At 39.4% G+C, this 20,749-nt stretch overlaps 1 protein-coding gene and 1 long non-coding RNA gene across 2 annotated transcripts; one reads left to right on the forward strand and one right to left on the reverse strand.

The window, feature by feature from the left end:
- Positions 1 to 4,938: 4,938 nt before the first annotated feature.
- Positions 4,939 to 10,010, reverse strand: LOC111583065 (uncharacterized). The gene is made up of 3 exons (XR_002747382.3): positions 9,833 to 10,010; positions 6,665 to 6,814; positions 4,939 to 6,566 (listed from the first exon to the last, which is right to left on the reverse strand). It is a non-coding gene; the product is annotated as an uncharacterized LOC111583065 (long non-coding RNA).
- Positions 8,607 to 20,184, forward strand: chmp2ba (charged multivesicular body protein 2Ba). Its single transcript, XM_023291985.3, has 6 exons — positions 8,607 to 8,810; positions 11,871 to 11,962; positions 15,212 to 15,406; positions 16,600 to 16,702; positions 16,990 to 17,096; positions 18,385 to 20,184. The coding sequence occupies exons 1-6, from the start codon at positions 8,777 to 8,779 to the stop codon at positions 18,499 to 18,501; spliced, it is 648 nt and encodes a 215-aa protein (XP_023147753.1). The 5' UTR covers positions 8,607 to 8,776; the 3' UTR covers positions 18,502 to 20,184.
- Positions 20,185 to 20,749: the final 565 nt, after the last annotated feature.

The following is a 20,749-nucleotide window of genomic DNA, read 5'->3' on the forward strand; positions in this document are numbered from 1 at the left end:
GTGGATGTTTTAGGGGGGAAAACAGAGGGAGGGGACGGGACAGAAATTAAAGTGGCATTAGAGGATTGTTTGCTTTTCTTTCAAAGGATGAGGAGCACCTCCAGTGCTGTAGATCTGAAGAAATATCACACTCTTAATCAAGTTGTACTACTTCAGATCACAGACACATTTTAAAGAAACAGGGATTAGGTTAGGGGGGATACATGCCAGGAAACTGAAAAAAGAGGTCACAAGTGGTATGTCCTAGATCTGAGTCTCAGCAGTAAGAAAGGAAAAGCTCATTGAAAGGCGTTAAGTTTTGCAACTCTCACAACTAAAAATGCTTTTATTATTATTATACAATGCATTTAGTCTAACTTGAATGCAGGATCTTGCGAAATGATTGCCTTTTCTAATTAAAACCTCTAATATTTTCAGCCTTGCACTGCACTCCTGATGAAGCAGGTGTGAGATATCGCTGAGTGCTGTTGATGATGGTATCTCACATTAGGCAGACTGCAGCATCATGAGTTTTGTGATGCTCTTGCTATCATTCTTTTGCCCTGGAGAGAATCTATAGAAACACACACCTGCCTGGGATGGCTGTCTAGATTGACCTGATGATGACGATGATCATGATGATGATCATGATCATGATGCTAAAAGTGGGTCGACTAGCAATAAAAAAACAACATTTATCTTGGAAAGGTTTTGATATATTAATCTGCGACAAAGGGAAATGTGGTTAAAAGTGCATCAGAAATTGATGTCTAACTTGCATTTGTATCTTAAAATTTCATAAAAGTCAAAGCTGAAGGTCTGTATATGTCATAGGAACAGATAGCTGACAGATTTATAAACACATGGTTCATGGCATAACTTATTTGCATCAATTTCTGTAAAAAAAACAACAACAACAACAAATACCCACTAAAATGTCATCTGCTAATATTTCCTATCACATGATGTTTTGTCCTCTTTAAAATATTTTTTGTTTTTCATTCTTCGTGAAAAATCCTAAAAAACAATCTTTAGATGATCGCATGTTGTTTAAAAGTGACAAATGCAATCAGTGAACACCACTCATTCATCATACACCTAATTTAACCGTTTTACCTCTGACACATTAAATGAGTCCTACAAATGCAAGCACTGTACCAAACATCAGGATGGGCAGTTTTTTAAAAAAATGGATTAACAGTGATACAACAGAAGCAGATGCTGTCTTTTTCATTCCGCACATTTTTTCTTTCTTGTTAAAACCTGCAGTTCATACTGTCCATAATGCAATATGACTACTAACAGTTCAGATGTGTCCTGATAGTAGCAGCTGATCTAGCATCGAATTTCTATTCTCAAGTCGAGGTAAGATGGGGAGCAGGCAGCAGAGGTCAGCTCTTTCCCACTCCACATCCCCAGATTGACTTTGTACAACTTTTTTTTCTCACTAAAGGCATGAAAACAGACAACACAGTGAAAATCCATATGCATTAAGAACAAATTATCTGATATACAATATTAGTCAAACTCTTCTAACACCCCATACATACTGTAAACAGTAAATGCATGTGTTTGTACATTCAGGGTGGATATTTGACTGCAGTTCCTGCTTTAGGAATGCTGTATTGTCAAACTAAATAAGTCCTCTTCATGGTGTGTATCAGAGGTGGGGGAGGAGTTGAGGTTAAGTCTAATTAAAGAATCGTTAGTGCATCTCCCGCCACACAGAGTGATGCAATATGAGTGGATTCTTATTCATGATCACTCGTATTCAGAAAGAAAAATCAGCTTACTGTATTCACAAAAAGATTTCCATTTACTTTAGCGCTAGAACACAAGTCTTGATGTGTAATTCAGTCTAAGAGACACAATAAAACATGGAGGAATCATTTGCACTGTGGCTCCTCACTAATGAGCAAAAGACAGTCATTTGTAAGTTAATGGAAACGAAATTTACATGTTAAGGCAAGAGGGAGAAAAAAACTGTTAGAACGGATTTTTTTGTTTTCCACTTTTGCCTCATTATCTCAGTGATCTCACATACTGGGTTTTCATTGTTATTGCCTTATTTTGCACACTTTATTAAATGGAAATGAGATTTTTAATTGCAATGAGTAGACAAAGAAAAGTCATTACTTCTCAGTGTGTGTACTTGTGTATACAGTGTGTCTGTTACAAAGTGACCAGTGGAGTCAGAGTTGGCATGCTGACCTTGCTAAAGAAGCAGATAATTACTGGGTCCATCCTCCAGTTTTAACTCCTATTCTGCATGTGTAAAGATAATGGACACCGCCCAGGCATCCTGGCTGTAGTTAATGAGATGATGGAGACTCAAAGGCAGGTCATGTTCATGGAGGAGAATCCACTCGACAGATGTGGCTCCACTTTAGAGGGTCACACTGAGAAAATTCTTCCTTTCAAACACAGTGGACATGGATTAAAAAGTTAAATAAGTAAATCCGCAGCAAATTGGGGGAAAAAATCGAATATATTATTGTATTATTATTGTATTGTACAGGACATTTTGGGTTCATATTTTGGATATGTATGAAATTAAGTAGTGCTGTTAGTTTTCAGAGCTACAATTTGATGTCTGGTTTAAACAATGACATGGAAAAAATGCAGAATAGGTTCAAATTATCTATGACAATAATAAAATGCTCTCTAGCAAAGGCAATGCAAATGGAAAATGCAAAGGAAGGTAGAAGACATTGGAATCTGTTGAACATGTCTACTTATTGCCTTCAGTGCAGCTTTGTTATGAGACTGTTATTTAGTAAAATCACCAAAATATGGATTCAGTCTTCATCTTGATCAAAAATGAAAAGCCAATTTCAAAGCATTAATCTACCTTTTCAGAATCAGGACCATCCATGTGTAAACTGTATAAAATCATCTTTAAATTGGATACACCTCTCTTAACGACGTGATTACTAAATCCTTACCTTCTTCACACAACTTCACAAACTCCCTCCCTCTTCTGCAGAGCGAAGGACTCGTCCTCTATTGCCCTTCCAGCTGTAATGACTCTAATTCCCTCATGCTAATGGTGTGTCTGAGCGTCGGCCCCTGCTGGGACCACCAGTCCACTTCTTGTGGCCACAGTCTGGCTTCAGGGCAGGAAGGCCCATGGACCGGAGAGACAAAAACAGGAGGGAAAAAGGAGAGGGAGGGCAAAAGAGGGTTCTGGTTTGATGCATGTAGGACCTACCCTCAGACAGATTGGCATCCTCGGGCTAAAAGGACCTGTGGATAAGAAAGGGTGTCATTGAATCCTGCGTGTCTGTGTGTGTGTGTGTGTGTGTGTGTGTGTGTGTGTGTGTGTGTGTGTGTGTGTGTGTGTGTGTGTGTGTGTGTGTGTGCCTCACTGAGTGTGACTTCCAAAAATTGGTGCCAGGAGCAGATTTAAACAATAACACCTCGCTGTTTGACCTTTATCACAAAACCAACAGCGTGCTTCTATGATGTATTTCTGTGTATCTATGCTGCCTTACACCTGCATGTATTTCTTCCTGCTTGTGTGTAGCAGTAGTGTGTGTGTGTGTCTGTATGTGTGCTCTCTGGGAGGCTGGGGAGGTTGGGGGTGGCAATGATGATGAGCAAACACTACAGGGGCAAATAATCTCTCATTACCCACAATTCCCTGATGCTGCACTGCGCCGGTGAGCGCGACCAGATTCGTCCCACGGGCAAAAATGAGTGGAGTCACTCACTCGATTTATTAGACCATCTCAGACTCCCCTGCCCTCTGCCTCCCCTGCTGCTACCACCGTTTCATTGCTTCCTACCTTCCCTCTGTCTCTTCTCTCACTCGCAGCCACCTGCTGTCTTCCATATGTCCTCAGTCCTCTTCACTACTTCCACACTTTCTTTGGAATTTGCTGAAAATGTCTCATTAGTAATTCGTTTTCAAAGAGTGTGTGCGTTAAAAGTGTGTTGACCCAGTTAGCCGTTATCCTGCTTTTAAAAGAACAGCTTTGTTTTTTTGAAAATATATTTCTATGCTTTCTTTCAGAGAGTTAGATGAAAAGATCAATGCCGCTTTTAGATGTGTTTGTAAAATGTGAAGCTTGAGTTTAGCTTAATTTGGCATCTAGACTGGAAATGCAATGAAACATGTAGCCTGAAGGGACGTGTCCACTAGATCCAGCAATTTCCTGCATCCCATTCATTGTCTAAGTGCAACGCACCGCTTTGCATGCTGGTCTGGTTGCTTTGCGTTTCGAGCTGCAATCCGGTGCGTCTCCTCGAAGCAGGCCACAGCTTATTTGCATAAAATGGATTCGACTTCTAATTTCTGCAAATTTGATGCGGCGTGCGGAGGTCCGACGCATAGCGAAACTTTCATCAAACCTCTAAACTAGCCGTTGGTGAACTAAAACGAGGACAGATTCAGCTGCTGCACAGGGGATTTCCCTCCTCAAATGCTTTCAGAAATACTTTTCGCTGAAGTGTTTTCATAATAAAAGAGAAAGTTTGTGGCCGAGCCGCCACGTTGGTCCGACTTGAAATCCAGGAGCAGACAGCTCCAGAGTCGATGCGTTTGTCCAATCACGGGCAGGCAGGATAGTTCGAGATGAAGGTCACCGAGAGTTGAACACCGGCCACTGGGCTCAAGTACACGCCCACCAAGCGGGCGATATTCAGATGTGATGCGTTTACATGCAGGAAAAACACATCTAGTGGACACGTAACATTAGGGTGAAGGCAAGAGACACTCTGGACAGGTCGCCAGTCTGTCACAGGGCTACATATTCAGACAAACAATTACATGCACAGTTACACCTATGGACAATTTAGAGTTGCCAATTAACCTCAGCATGTTTTTGGACTGTGGGAGGAAGCCGGAGAACCTGGAGAAAACCCATACATGCACAGGGAGAACATGCAAACTCCATGCAGAAAGATCCCAGCAAGACGGGGATCTTCTTGCTGCAAATTCGAAGATGTAACAGGATCTTTATTATTATTTTTTAAATAACGTTTTTATTATTTTTGGCAGTGTAAAAAGCACTTGGATGGGAATGTCAGGAACATGCTAGCCCATCCTTCTTTTGTGACCTCACAGCATCTTCTAAGCTCACTAATACACATTTTCTTGTTGATTTGTGCAAAACCAAGTGGTGAATGACAAAATTTCATTTAATGAAAGGTTATGTGACAAAAAATACCTTACCCAGCGAGCTCCTGCCAATTAAACTCCTTTTTATCCCTGGCCAAGGAAAAGTGCACATAGCACCCTTTGAAATTAACTTATTGCTGGCTGGGATAATCCTTGAATTAAACAAACACAATACACTGAAATAGTTTCTGTTGAAACTTGCCTGGATGCAGCTTTATTTTTGAATTCGGCATTGATTTGACCTTTTGGAAATAAGTTTATTTTGCCAAATGTCAAACCATTCCACAAATTAAATGACAAAATCAGCTGCATAAATCAGTAACTCTGAACATGATCCATGCAAGAACACAAGTGACAACTCCTGATCCAGCTGGCAAAATGCACAACAATTCTGAATAGGAAAATATATATACATTTTTTTTCATTAGTGGATGTTACAAAACTCACTCCTCGAGGTGTGATATAGAGATTATTAAAGTGTTCCCATGACCACAATATTCTGCTTTAATTGCACTCCTGTCTGAATGAAGAGGTGGTAATATGTTTGCAGACATGCTCAGTGAGAGCTTTGTTGAACTAGTCAGCCATAGTTGTTCTGGGTGTGACCCACACAAAAGGGATTAGCTTTGTCTTCTTATTTTGTCTTATAGTTCCCTGAGCTGCAACTCAAAGTTATTACAACAACCCAGCTAGTGCTTATATTTTGCTAATACTTTTTAGGTGACACACTCCAGAATGCACCACTGAGTGAAACTGATCTTGTGGATCTCGACGTGCTGCATTTGCGCACATACTGGCACCACATTTGTAAACTTTCATGTTTGAGAATTTTAAATTGATCACCACACATCACGACTAACCCCCCACTGTCCGAGCAGTCCTTTATCTCTTTTTCTATGACTGATCAATCCCTTTCTTGTGCCCTGTACTCTCCTGATGCTCCCTGCGTCCTCAATGCCTCCTCCTATCTCTTTCCATCTGTGTAGCAGTGAAGCATCCATCCATCAGAGTGAAGGAGAACTGCTGAAATCCCACATCTCCCATCACAACCCGCTGTCTCTCTGTGTTTGCATACAAACATATTTCAGCCTATAGTTACCTGTCAGGGTTAGAAGGAATAATAGAGCTCATATTCACATTATATATCCTATTATGATTCAGGATTTATGCTTGCAAAATATTGGAATGAGATACACACACTGAGGGGCCTTGGGGAGATTTGTTGAATTTCTATTGCAAATGACAAATCATAAAAAAATAATGAGTCCGTGGTTCTGCTGATATACGGAGCAGATGATAATCCTCAGTTGTAAAAATGAGACATCACTGAGCCAGGATTGTCTGTCTTGTCGAGTTGAACTTATTGGAAATGTTTCGACTTTTTGTGTGTACAAGAAGAAGCAGAAGGGTTGGAAATGTCTGTTGCTGACACATTTCATGTTTGGTTGTCCATGAATGGGTTCATCTGTGAAGAGAAGAAAAAAAAAAACACAGTTGTTGCTACACCGAAACAACTCCACAGTCATCAAGTGAAGGGATTTGGTGCGATTTGTTCAATGATACCTTAAAGCAGAGGAGCTTGATGCACTTTTATGGCTGCGACTCCCACTGATTGTGCACAGATCTCATTTCACACATGAACGTCTTGCTCTGCTGTGTGTCCATTCAGTCTGTAGTTAGTGCCTTAACATTACACGTCTGCTCGCCCCAGGGCTAGATCACAGAGCAGAGGAGAGGAGAACAGAGAGATAGATGAAAAGAGTGGAGAAAGTAGGTGTGAAAGTGGTGCAGAAAAGCAGCGAAACTGACAAAAGAAAAGAAGCCTCTCTTAACACTATTAATTTGTTGTATGATTGCATTTTAATTGACATTTTTTCCTTGATGGCACTTATGAACACAAAATATGTTGTGCCAGTGTCCAATTTCTGTAAATTGGACAACTTTAACCTAATGTTTTTGAATAATATGTGTATGTTTAATGATCAATACAGAAAAACTCCCCCTTGAAGAATGGTTTTCACGTTAGCAACAGGAATTGTGGAATTATCCAGTCAAGGTGATTCATCAGAATAAACTCAAACTAATGTCCTTCCACTGAATATTGATGAGGTCTGCAGTGCGGGCTCAATCAAATGCCAATACACTTATCAGAGGCAGTAAAAAATCCCAAATTTGACCCCCAAGTATCGATTTACATGCTGCTAGTTTGTACCAACAAAGCCAGAGACAGATACAGGCTTAGTAGCAGCAGGCCCTCTGGGTGCTTGGGGCTAGATTTATCACCACTGGGGCCCTCTGATGATGAGGCCGTTTAGTGGGGGTCCCCGTAGTCCTCCGCTGATTAGCGCCAAACATCTTCCCTAATAACCTTAACAAGAACAACGCCTCAGGACGACATGCCGATGCACACAGGCGACCGTGCACCTCCTCGGAGATAAAGGAAAGAGCTGAGGGCTACCCATCCTCCTCTGCCTCTCCTCAAAGTCACCCCTCTCTCCTCTGCTCCAGCCATAACGTGGCATCTCTCACTATTTCTGAGAGGACACCCCCTCCCGCCTCGCATCTTCTCCTCTACCTCCTCCCACCACCCTCATCGCTGACACAAGCCCACAAAATTGAGTTGGTTATGGTTCAAGAGTCCCACCACCCCACATAAAGTTGCTCATAGCATCAATACGAGATAAAACAATACGAATACATGAATACAAACTGGGGTGTGCGGAAACGGTATCTTCTGGGGATAAGAAGGCGAGGAATGAAATTGAGAATGAAATTTATGATGCTGTGGGGTTGATTTTATAGACAGTAACACCCTTTTTGGATTATTTCCCTACCTTAGCCTACACATTTATGTGCTGCATACAAAACTTCCAGATATGTGCACAGACAATGTGTGAAATCCCACAGAGGCAAACCAATTAAGACGTTAATTAGATTAAATATTATTTAAATGTGATTAGCAAAATTCGTGCAAAGTACAAACGTGACTTCATTTGCTTGCCTAGCCCTATCATTATGTGGAAATGGGAAATTTCTTTGTTGCAATTAGGATTTTATTAACAGATTCTTGGCTGTGTGCTGCCTTCAGGTACAATAAGGAATATTGTAAGAATAACTTGAATGGAAACCAGTGACCCAATTTAGTGGAACTGGCATGTGTCACTAAAATTTTGCCAAAGCGAATTGCATAAACAAAAGCTTCTGTTGTTTCTAGTGGGTTTGTGATTACTGTCACTGCTAAGGATGATATAATATTTTATTTTTCAAAGGATGAACTGTCGAATGCAGAGAATCATGAGAACAGTATTTATTGGGTTTAAAATCTAATGACCAATACACCCGTATTTGTAAGACTTTTTGTCCCATGGAACCCGTTTTAAACTAGTTTTTACCTAATATTTTTAACGTGCCAGTCATTATTCTGCTCACGATGGGGGATTTTACGTAAGGCAAGTGAAGGCATCATGAGAGTCCCGCCGTGACGTCAGGTGGAGCCGTTGATCAGTCAGCTGAGGGAGGAACTCGACAACAGAAAGTCAACCAGGAAGCTGCGGCTGCTAAACTCACCACCGTACCCCGGTTAGACGGCTAAACGGCGCTTTTAACGATAAGAACACGACGGTATACCAGTACAGGAATTGTGTTTTATTAATTAGGCTGATACAGAGCAGCGACATGAGTTCCCTTTTCAAGAAGAAGACTGTCGACGGTAAGTTTGCTCTGTGTGAAAAGCTAGCTAACTTGTTTTTAGCCCGAGCGGACAGTCTTCAATTTAGCAGCACCTGGTTTACTTGTTTGACCTGTTCTCAGACTAGCTGAGTCACCAGTCACATTACTGACTGACGCCTGGCAACGAAACGCTGCCAATCTTCACGTAGCTTAGGTGAACAGGCTATTTTTAAATATGTAGCAAGATTACAATGTAATCCTTATCAGAAATATATAATATTATTTGTTACAAGTAGCTGCTTTGTTCACACTTCATTTTTTTGTTGATGGTGAGTCTGTAGACGATTGTGTCTGTAATGCTACACTGGAACTAAGATGAAGAGAACAGAAACGCCTAACATAAACCCCAGTTATCATGAAGTGTTTTTCAAGACATTGAATATATTTTTGTAACATACGTATTTGCAGATACAACGTTTTAAAAATTTTGTTTACATTGATTTTTATTCATTCAGATTGATTCATGTGTCACTTTCATCCCTCACAGTTTCTTTCTCAAGACAACACTGTGGAAAATCTGATTTTACCACCAGAGTAATAAAGTTGTGCAATGTCAAGGAAGGCTCCTAAAGTATGACATCAGTGTCATGCAGTCATTGTAGTCTGAAATGTTAATTTAAGTAATGTACAGATATCAAAATGCTGAAAACCCTTTCAATTTTAATATGTCAGTGTTTTTCCTCAGGCTTGGTGATCAGCCTCGCAAGGTCAAAATGGAAAATCAATCACTGCTTTGTGACAATTAATGAATCAATTGTTCTATTTCAAATCTGATTACATTGACATCCTGCATTTATTGGAGGGAAGGAGGACTAAACTCCACCCTTTCTGTATGTGAAACTTATTTATGTGGAAAATTACATAAGAGTATATCAGCCCATTATCTGCAGGTTAAAAATAGACTGTGGGTTAAGGCAAATCTTTTCAAAGCACTGCCTACTTTCTCCTCCCATCATTGTCATTCCAGTTTCACCCATGCGATCATCTGCGTACGGTACTCACTGTGCTGCGTTACCTCCACTCATTGTCAAGCCATTGTCAGGTCTTCTCGGCTGTGATTGTTCGCAGTTTCCATCTCAAGTCCAGACTTTTTCTCATCTCTCAGTCTCGGGGCACGGTTTTTCGTTTTTGCCCTGGGTCAGGTGGTTGAAGTGGTTTCTGGTTATTTAGCGAATTTGCAGGTGGGGGGCTCAGATCGCGCATATTTGTAGGACGATATCCCTCCCACTTCGAGACGTTAGCGACACGTCACCTTATACGTATATAGGAATCGCTCTCACAAGTGGTCCAGCGCTCTGACGTCTCATCACCAACTTTATAGTTAGTGAAATTTTCAGAAAGAATAAGCTTTTTCCTGCCTTTGGTCTACTTTTTAACCAAAAATGTTACACTTTCTATTATATAGTAGCATATGGATATAAGTTGTTTTGAAACATATTGTTTAATTCTTTTCTGCTTCTTCTGTTTTTGCTACTGTAATGTCTAAATTCTGCATGTCTTCATAAAAAACCTATCAGTTGTTCTGAAATTATGTGCACAAATCTGTCTGTCCTGGAGGAGGGGTCCATCCTCTGTTGCTCTTTCAGAAGAGTTTTCCTTTTTTTTTCCTGCTGAGGGTTTTTTTGTGAGTCTTTCTTATCTGAAAGGAGGGTGTAAGGTGAGACTGTTGTGTAGATTATTAAGCCCTTAGGGGGAAATGTGTAATTTTGGGCTTTATAACTAAGACCTATTAGACTTGATTTTATTTTTTATATATATATATATGTATGTATGTATGTATGTATGTATGTATGTATGTATGTATGTATGTATGTATGTATGTATGTATGTATATATATATATATATATATATATATAAAAGAAATAAAGTTGAGATATCTATCTATCTATCTATCTATCTATCCTTAATTTTTACTGTATTTGATCCTTGAAGATTCCTTCAGATTAAAAACTGCTAAAAGGATGCTGCACATCATAACATACAACAGCTTTTCTGAATTTAGGCTGAATCGGATTTATGTTACAAAGCGGCTAATTTCAGAATAATCTCAAAACAGTATTTAGATCTTGAAGGTGTTCCTCTGTTACACTGACTGCCTTGGCCATCTCTTGCTCTGAAGCCTCGGATGGCTGTGTGACTTCAGGGTCATACATCGTCTCACATGATGCCACTTTGTATTTGTGTGGGTGGATTAGAGCTGACTCAATATTGGTGTAGTTGTCAAAGCACTTCCACAGTTGGCAGCATCGGTATGCATTTGCCATGTGTTGCTGACTACTCCGTTGTATTTCACATGCATTCTGGGTGCGCACTCAAACATGCTGGCTGTTAAGGCACTGGCTAGATGTTTTGCATTTCTTCCAAAGCCATGCAGCTGACTGAGACCCTGCCCTTTCAAACTACACTTCTCTAGATGTGCAGTGATGTACAAGTGGAAAACATGATCATCTTTTAACAGTGTTAGATCTGTTTTTACTGTTGCATTTATAGCATGTTTTTTGTTTTTTTTAACTGAAAATACAGTTGAGGGTGGTCCACATTTAAACCAAACAGGAGAAGAAAAGAAGAAAAGGGATGGGTCTCCACATTGAAGCAGCTGGTCCATATATGTGCTGTCTGTTCAGCTGCCAGCTTCTGATTATGTAGGCTATGCAAGTCTATCATTCAAACTGCACATACTGAGGGCAGAGGTTAACTTGTTTTGTTATTCAGGGTTTCATTATCTCAGCATGTCTGTTTATCAAATGATCAGAAGAAACAAAAGTCCAAAAAAAAAAGACTTCTGTTAAAAAAGGCTACACAGACTCTTTGCCTTTAATCTATACAGACTGATCATGCTTTCTACCAGGTATAGTCTCATTCTGAACCAGGAGAAACCTTGTGGATAGGTGTACAGAGTAAAAGTTGATATGCAATTGCATCAGTTCAAAGAATGTATATTTGTGTTTTGGTATATGAAAACAGTTGCAAGGTGTACAGGTATTGCATCTGTTCCAAAGTATTAATTTGGAATTCTTCTTTGTCTCACTCTCTCCAAAGATATAATCAAGGAGCAGTCGAAAGAGATGCGTACCACTCAGAGGCAGATTGCCAGAGACAGAACGGCGCTGGAGAAACAAGAGAAGCAATTGGTAGGAATGCATGCACACCCTTACACACATTCATAAAATATGGGGAACAAAAGTATCTGCATGCAAAGCATTTTTTTTTGTGCAGATTTCTGCATATTGCGTCAAATCTTTATTAAGACCCCCCTTGCCTCCCTAACACACACAGCTATAGCCCCAGATGCATATTAGACCCTTTTATTATAATGTGGGATTGAACCTGATTGGCTAATGGGTCTAAATGAATAGACAGCAATGATTTGGTATGGTGGCTTCAGGCAAATGGGACTGCTGTCATACACACTCACACAGACTTACACGAAAAGGCTGTATTCACAGTTGCATATTACGTTTCCCCACTCTGAAAGATGAAAGAAGCTGGCTGCGTCCCTCAGTTGTATTAAGTCAGTATCGTACAGGACATAATTACCTCCCTTGGGAAAACCACGTTTTTGTTCTTCATTAGTGCTTTCCGCTAATTAGTCGAGTTTTTAAAAGCTTTGTTGCCCATTCTGAATAAAAGATCTTTTGCGTAAGAAATGATAATGACCTATATTTGTAGTTTAACACAATGGTGACTGTATGTTGCTCCCCAAACGCAGTGGCTTTCAGTGAGATTAAAATCACATACGTAGATATGCTGAACAAAAATGGCACAGAGCAGAGGCTATCCCCCGTACATTGAATACTTTTTATATCCAGATGTTCTGTTTTTAAAACGTTTTTATAGATGATAAGGTAAACCAAGAAAGTAACAGGAATGTTGAAATTAGAGCAAAATAATTTCTGGGGGCCTTTGAACCGTGTGAAGCTGAAATTAAATTTGTCTTAGTAATGACAGTTGAATTTGATGTTAAACAGCTGTGTTGCTGTTCATTTTCATTAAGAAGTTTCTTTATGTTGGTTGATAAAAGGAATTTAAGTCAGTTTTATGTAACATTTAGCTTAATGAGACAATAAAACACTTCCCATTTTCTACAAGGCAAAGCCTAACAGCCTCACAGTTGAGTGCTGCATTCCTTCATGTCTAGGAGAGCACTATCTATCCATCACTCCCACCCCTCCACCTCCTCCTCTCTTTCCTGACAGGGCAGTAAATATGACATTCTCATCAGCAGTAGTCCCACTGCTCTCATCTCTGTCTTTTTCCTGTTAATGCACTCTTAGGTTTTTCAGATGACACTGCAGTTGACATTATTATTGTTACTCTGCTTTTTCTACCTAGAAAGTCATTTTTCCCCCATGGAATTCATTTGAATTGTTGACAAGGAGGCAAATACAGGCTGAACCCAGTGCACCTGTTGTGTGTGTGTTTGTGAGACACAGAGCTGAGTGAGGAAAGCCTAGCCTATTACTTTGTCTCTATCAAACATTAATAATTGATTGTTATTTCCTGAGGAGGATGCTTTCAGCACACACACAAGAAATAAACAAGACATGCTGGTGCTGTTGTGGCGGCGCTGACAGGTCTGGCTAGGTTATTGTAACCCGGAGCTCTGCTGTCGTCTCTTGGGATGCTCACACACACTCGTGCCCACACACAGGATCCCTGTAGGCATCAGTGTATTTCTGATGTTTACCAAAGCTAAACGCATTTATTTGCTTTCCAGGGAGAAACATTTGATCTCTGACTCCATTTACCATGTGTATATTTACAAATATAATGGTCTCATTGGGACTCTGTGGAGATGTTTGTTTATCAATACAAAGTATATGTGTATGCATGCATACTCACATGTGTGTGTATTTCTACTGTAAGTGTGTAAAAAGAACATATTCTGATTGACGCTCATCAGTACCACCAAAACTGTTATTCTGGAGTGGACACAAAGTGTTATCTTAACTACATGAGAAATATGGAAGAAGAAGTGACACAGTGTCAGTATCAGAATGGATTGATGTGCTATTAAAAATAGAAGCTTCTCTGGCAAGCGATGGATACCAAAAAAGCTCCATCCTCAATCTGTCATGATTTTACTGGATCTCAGTGTGACTTCTGCCGTGGTTAAGCATGTCATATTGCGGAAAGAGGTGGAAAATTGGTGGCGCTCACAGACACTGTCACATTTCATGGAACATTACTTTGTGTGAGAATGTTTCTGTTTTGGGAGGTAGTTGCTTTGCCACAGCTTATCTGCAGTATAGTGTTTTGGCAGGGTTGGCCATAAACCCTCTATCTGTTTTTTTTTGTTGTTGTTGTTTTGTTTTTTTTTAAGTTTATACAATCGAACATTATCTCTTAATTTAATGCTTATTTCACTATTAGGTGCATGACTCATAAAACCAGGAGATACTAGCAAATTCAGTGGATTTGTTCCGGATATATGGAGTATGTCTAAATAAGAATTTGGAGCCAGGATGCTGTTGCTCTCTACTTTCTGTTACCACTTGCTGAAATGAACAATGAACCAGTTTTCAAGATTTTAATTTCCTGAACATGCATACTTACACTCAGATGCTAAGTTTGCACATTGGAAGTATATGCCCATCCATCCATCCATCCATCCATCCATCCATCCATCCATCCATCCATCCATCCATCCATCCATCCATCCATCCATCTATACACCACTTAATCCTCTTTGGAGTTGCAGAGGGGGCTGAAGCCCATCCCAGCTGACTTAGGGCGAAGGCAGGGCACACCCTGGGCAGATCTCCAGTCCATCACAGGGCTACAAATAGAGACAGACAACCAAACACACTCACATTCACACCTACGGACCATTTAGAATCACCAGTTAACCTGAGCATTTTTTTGGACTGTGGGAGGAAGCCAGATAACCCAGTTAAAACCCACACATGCACAGGGAGAGCATGTAAATTCCACACAGTAAGATCCCAGGCCCATGCAGGGATGCAAACCGGAGCTAACAACCGAGTCACCGTTCAGTCCCCTTCATACAATGTGTACAAATAAACATTCGGACGTAAATGAAGACGCTCAGTTATCAGCAAAGTGTACCCAGTGCTCATATCTTAATCTTTCCAAATCTATACTTAATTAATCTATACTATTTACACTTCACCTTGTATGTATATGTTATTTTGCGCTATTTGACATTTTAATTTATTTTTATTTTGCTTATTTCTATATGTATATATTCATATATATGTATTTATTTCTTGTGTGTTTTTATTCTTATTATTCTTATTGTTTCAGTCTGGAACAGGTGCACAATGCATTTCACTGCGCATTAGACTATGTATAATTGTGTTTGTGATAAATAAAGGTCTTGAATCTTGAATCTGGAATCTTTCTTTTTCCCTCTCCAGGAGGCGGAGATTAAGAGAATGGCCAAGAGCGGAAACCGTGAGGCATGTAAGATTCTTGCTAAGCAGTTGGTGCAGCTTAGGAAGCAGAAGAACCGGACATACACTGTCAGCTCCAAGGTTACCTCCATGAATATGCAAACCAAAGTCATGAACTCCCAAATGAAGATGGCTGGTGCCATGTCTTCCACAGCCAAGGTAAAATCCCAGCTTTTATTCAGTTTAACTGGTCTACCAGTGTTGGAAAAAGGAATATGTATTAAGACAACAAGTTTGCTTCATATAGAAAGCAAAATAGACTGCACTGTTCACAACAAACAAAACAGTCATTATCGACAAATGCGTTAGTTTATGTCTTCATAATATTTTTTTGTTTACAGATGGATAAAGTGCCAAACAGCAAACAAAGGGATGCACTGTTCTAACAGTACATTAAAAAGTAGACATGGTAGAACTCCTTTGTTCACAGTTTTGCCCACAATTTGATTTACAATTACTTATAAGTACCTTTAAATATAGATATAGCTAAATTTTAGTGTTGTAATTGAAGTATTAATGTTGGATCTGTTCATGTTTAAGTCCACGTCTCGTAGCGTCGTTGTTAATGGAGTGTGACAGGTGGTAATTGGCCGGGAGCAATGTACTGTACAGAGTAAGACTTAGCAAACACCGACAGGTCAAATATAATGAGGCTTCAGATTAATGGAGTGTGATGAGGTGTAGGTGAGGCTGTGTTTGTGTGAAGCAGAATGTGTTAATTGTTTTATGTCTGATGCACAAAAACTTTATGTATACACAGAGACATTCATGCAGCTTCGATTCAGTGTCTTCAGTGAATAGAGCAGCACTTTCCCTCCCACGGTATTAGAAGCTATAGGTTAGCATAATTCAGAGAAGTTTGTCAGTGAAATGGAGACAGGTTTTTGCTATTGTGTCAGGCTCAGCTGTGAAAGCAAGCCACGTTTATGTTGATCATTCACATAAAAGAAGGGGTTGTGTAATTTGTGAGCTAGTGTGTGTATTTCAGGACAGCTATTATCCTAATGTCACAATCAATGCAGACCAAGTGTTCCAGAGCATTTTCTAGTCGATGTAATACTTTTTTGGAATAGTTATTTGTATGAAATCACTTGAAATTTACTTCTTGGGAAAGTATATAATATGAAAAGAAAATTTGCATAAAAAAATGTATGAATGCTAAATTGTGCGGTTATTTTTGTCCTGTTTTTTTACCATTCTGTTAAAAGAAAACCAAAAAAGGTCATGTTATATCAAACTGAAGTACGTCCTGAAATGTTCAACTTGACAGGAAGTCACCCTCAAGCAGTTCTCACAGCAGCTAAAATGTCAAGATAAATTCTCTGATCTTTTTTAAAAAAAATGTTTGCCAGACAATGCAAGCCGTGAACAAAAAGATGGATCCACAGAAGACGCTGAAGACGATGCAGGACTTCCAGAAAGAGAACATGAAGATGGGCATGACCGAGGACATGAGTAAGGACACATAATGTGCACACAGCTCTGGCATTTACAGGCTTACCCAAACCAGACTGTCAGGATATACAAGGAGTGGTGTGAGGAGTGATGTGAGCTGCAATCTGTTTTCAAGTGATAAAGAGAAAAATAAAAGTATTGTTACTGGGATATTGAAAAAGAAAACATGTTTACTAGTGTGAATAAAAAATGTTTGTTTTTGCCAGAAGTTGTCAGACTTTGAAGTCCAAACTTGTGACCGAAAATCAGTATGTTTGACTTTTCTATCTTTGTCTCACTCTGTTCAGTTAATGACACTTTGGATGAGATCTTTGACGAGTCTGGGGATGAAGAGGAATCTCAGGACATTGTCAACCAGGTCCTGGATGAGATTGGCATTGAGATCTCAGGGAAGGTAAGAAATTTAAAATGAGAGAGAAACAAACTATCTATTTTTTATACTTAAACTTCCTACTTTCTGTCAGAATACACTTTAAACCCATGTGCGAAGCTGAGAAAGAATCAGTACCACACATTTTTACAGATGTAACTGGTCTTAATGAAGCTCACAGCCCTGAGCAAGATGAGCAATCAGTGCTCCACATGGCTTTTACTCAACTGTTAAAATGCTTTCCAGCTGCCACATGGTGGGGCTAGCCCTCAGCTTTTCTAGCTCTGTATACTGTTTTCCTTGTAAATGCCAGGCTGTTTGTCTGCCGTGTGTCTGGCTCCCCCTGGGGGGACCCATGAGTTATTACCTCTCACAACACAAAGCACAAATGCACAAATTGCTCAATAAAGAGGCCCACAGCTGGAGAGAGCAAACAGGCGGTTTAATAAAATCGACTAAACTGTCTTTGATTTTTGGGAGGAGGGTAATTATTTCCTGGTAAATCGCTATGAAAGACTGAGCACAGAATTCCCTGAATGCCCTCTTATCAAGCAGTACAAGAAAAGCTTCTCTTTTTTTTCAATTGAGCCTAAAGCTGAAAGGAAGTTACAAGACTCATAAACTACGGTAGTTTGGAAAAACTTGGCATAAGGAAAATAAGCATCCATATGTTTTATTCATGTTCACTGGAATTATTCTTCTGTGTTTAATGATTTATATGTGTGGAAAACAACAAATGCTGCAATTGACTTCAGTTTCTTTTCAACAAATACAAAGGCAATTTGACATACTTGTACTGCAACGTACTTAAATTAGTTTGCTGTAAAAAAATATATAACATCAGTTAAAAAGGTGGCAATATTTGATCATTGACCAGCAAAGGTGACGACTTGCAATTTAAAAAAGAGACTAAAGAAAGTTTTAAGATTAACTTTGACAATTCTTACTCTGTTTTGTCTTACAAGAGCAGGATTATCACTGGCAAAAGAATTTAAATAATATCCATTTGCTCTACAGCTGAGATTGACTGTAGTACCTTAAAGGAACATCACATATTATATATGCATTAAAATTGTATTGGGTTTAATAATAGTTCCGTAAGATGTAATTGACAATAATTCTTGTTGAATCTGAACAGCTCTTTTGTATTTGGATTTGTAGTGGCAGTGTGCAGCTGTGCATGCAGCCAGTCTTACAACAAGTATGACATTCTGTGATTATGTGTGTGTATGTGTGTTAAATCTGAAATGGGTGAGCCTGCTAATGTGATTTTTTTTTTTTTTTTTTTTTTCCTGCCCATGCGTGATTCCAGATGGTGAGAGCTCCAGCTGCAGGAAAGAGTGAGCCTAGCGCCGCCTCCTCCTCTAAGCAAGCTACTATCTCTGATGACGAGATCGAGAGACAGCTCCGAGCTCTGGGAGTGGACTAACTGTCTTCCTTGTATTCATGTTCACATTGCGAACCAGTGCAACCTTAACATTGATTGATACAGACTCTGTTAGATACACTGGTTTGGTCAAGGCTCAAAAACTCCAGGTGAAACAACACACACATTCAAAGGCATGCAGGCAGACTGATGTGTATTAACACGTACATATTCTCACATTCTTCTGCAAGTTGCCTTACAGATCATGAGGGCAGAACAGCTGATTATATTTACGCTAAAAATTTAATATTTATTATGACATTAGAGAGCCCACAACTTGAAGGTGGATCAACAATTAATGCTTGACCCGAAGAACCACCTACACTGTTGTTTACCACCTGTCTGTCTTCATAAGGGCTACAAACGTATATGTGATCTTGGAATTGGCTTTTCCTTTCTGACGTTTTGGTCAATCTTGAGTTAGTCCTAAAATCTATCAGCTTTTACGTGATTAAAGATGGGTGCGAGTTTTCATGAATACAACATGGTAATTAAAAAGAGCTTCGGGGTTGTCAATAAGCAGATGGAACTTGTATTTTTCCTACCTTTTACCTGCTATCTTCTTTGCCATTGGTTAATCTAAAACCCACCTAATTTGCTTTCTTTGAGGCACACCATCCTTGTTCAGGCAAATTGTTTGCAGTGTTTTGCCGGTGAATTGCCTCTGTTTGAGTTTTCTGTCATCCTGGGGAATCGACGACACTATCACGTACCCTATCACTGTCACCAAACAAATGAAACAACTGGTCAACTAGCAAATTAATTACCATGTTTTCAAAATCTGTAGATATGCTACCAGAGATACCGGACAGAGATATGTGCATGTGAAATGTGTGACTGACATCGATGCCTTCAGGCGATAGTAAGGCCTTCACATTACTTGCATGAAATGGTGAGACATTGCTCTGAGGGCAGACCAGCTAGCACTTCATTAGTGCCACTCAAGTTGTGATGCTGTACAGACTGTGCAAACAAACTTAAACAGAAATTAGGACTAATGAAAGACTGGCATATCAATGAGGTTTGAATCGATTGTCTGACGCTACTGAGTAATCAGATGAGTTTTGCGGCTTCTCGGTTGATGTTTGATTTACACAGCGATTGTGGGATGGCACTGGTCCTGCAGTTCCTCTTCTGTTTCAGCTGCTGTGCAGTTACTGTCATTTGTTATTTTAAGCTGCCTCACTCAAAAAAAAAAAAACACTCACACAACTCCAACACAGTGATGGAAAGGTTTCCTAAAATGACACTGTGATTTAAGAGGTGCATTCTTTTCTCCAGGGCTGAAGTTGACTTTTCTCTACAGTGATTTGTTAGTCAGCCGGCTCCAGGCATCATGAGAGTGATGGCAGCATCCTCTCATAGTAATGTTGTCATTCTCTCTCTATGGCCTTTTGTTTCCTTATCAATCCACTTTGCCAAAACAAAAACAAAATGTCTCATTCTTGCATGTGTCTGACATGTACAATTCATAATTCATTGAACTTTTGCAAATCATTCATTCCTCTATCTTTTAGCAGTCTATTGTAATTATGAGCAGAATCAATGTTTTAACAGATTTTGACATCGAGTGCAATTTAAAAGGTGTATGTAAGCTCATTTTTGTTTCCTTTTTAGTCATTATAAAGTGACTCTGTCAAGGGTTATGACTTTTATAAGGAATAAAGTTTCTTCAGGTACAACTTAGTGGGTCTCTGTTATTGTTTTGCAGCCTTTTTTTGTGAAGCTTTAGCTGCAAGTTATACACATAGATTATACATTTCTGCAGAGAATGTAAAGTAGAAGTATTTTTACCATTCTACACAGCCATTGGCTTCCATTCATTTCCATATAAATGTCAGACTCTCGAAAGTTGCTCAAGCTGGCTTATCTTTCACAACAGACATCAAGTTTGCATAAATTTCCGTCAAAGTGATGTTATCACTGCAGAGTAAAGCAGCTCAGACTATTAAAATCAATCTGCAATAAAACTGCTGAGCAATGATAATGTAGCTCATCGTTATGGACTCAAGCAAGTTTAGAACGTCTGTTGATAAATGTGCACATCATAAATTACTAACTAGAAGTCGATATATGGCAGGAATGGTTGGAAAGAAGTAGTATACAAATATCTGAGAGACACCAGTATGGTTTGCAGTGGCTGTAATATATATAGCATAAAGTATGTGACTGTAGAAAATAGAGCTTTCACAGAAGATTTAGTAATAATGTGTCAGGTTTATGCATTTATATATGTGGAAAACTACAAGTT

Source organism: Amphiprion ocellaris, chromosome 11 (assembly GCF_022539595.1).
Source record: "Amphiprion ocellaris isolate individual 3 ecotype Okinawa chromosome 11, ASM2253959v1, whole genome shotgun sequence".
Taxonomy (NCBI): Eukaryota; Metazoa; Chordata; class Actinopteri; family Pomacentridae; genus Amphiprion; species Amphiprion ocellaris.

What these genes read in the sequence shown, in the direction of transcription:
- chmp2ba (XM_023291985.3), top strand. Translation starts at nt 8,777, where the DNA reads ATGAGTTCCCTTTTCAAGAAGAAGACTGTCGACG. An exon ending in GGGCATGACCGAGGACATGA is followed by an intron (nt 16,703 to 16,989) that starts GTAAGGACACAT and finishes CACTCTGTTCAG; the next exon opens with TTAATGACACTTTGGATGAG. An exon ending in GCATTGAGATCTCAGGGAAG is followed by an intron (nt 17,097 to 18,384) that starts GTAAGAAATTTA and finishes GCGTGATTCCAG; the next exon opens with ATGGTGAGAGCTCCAGCTGC.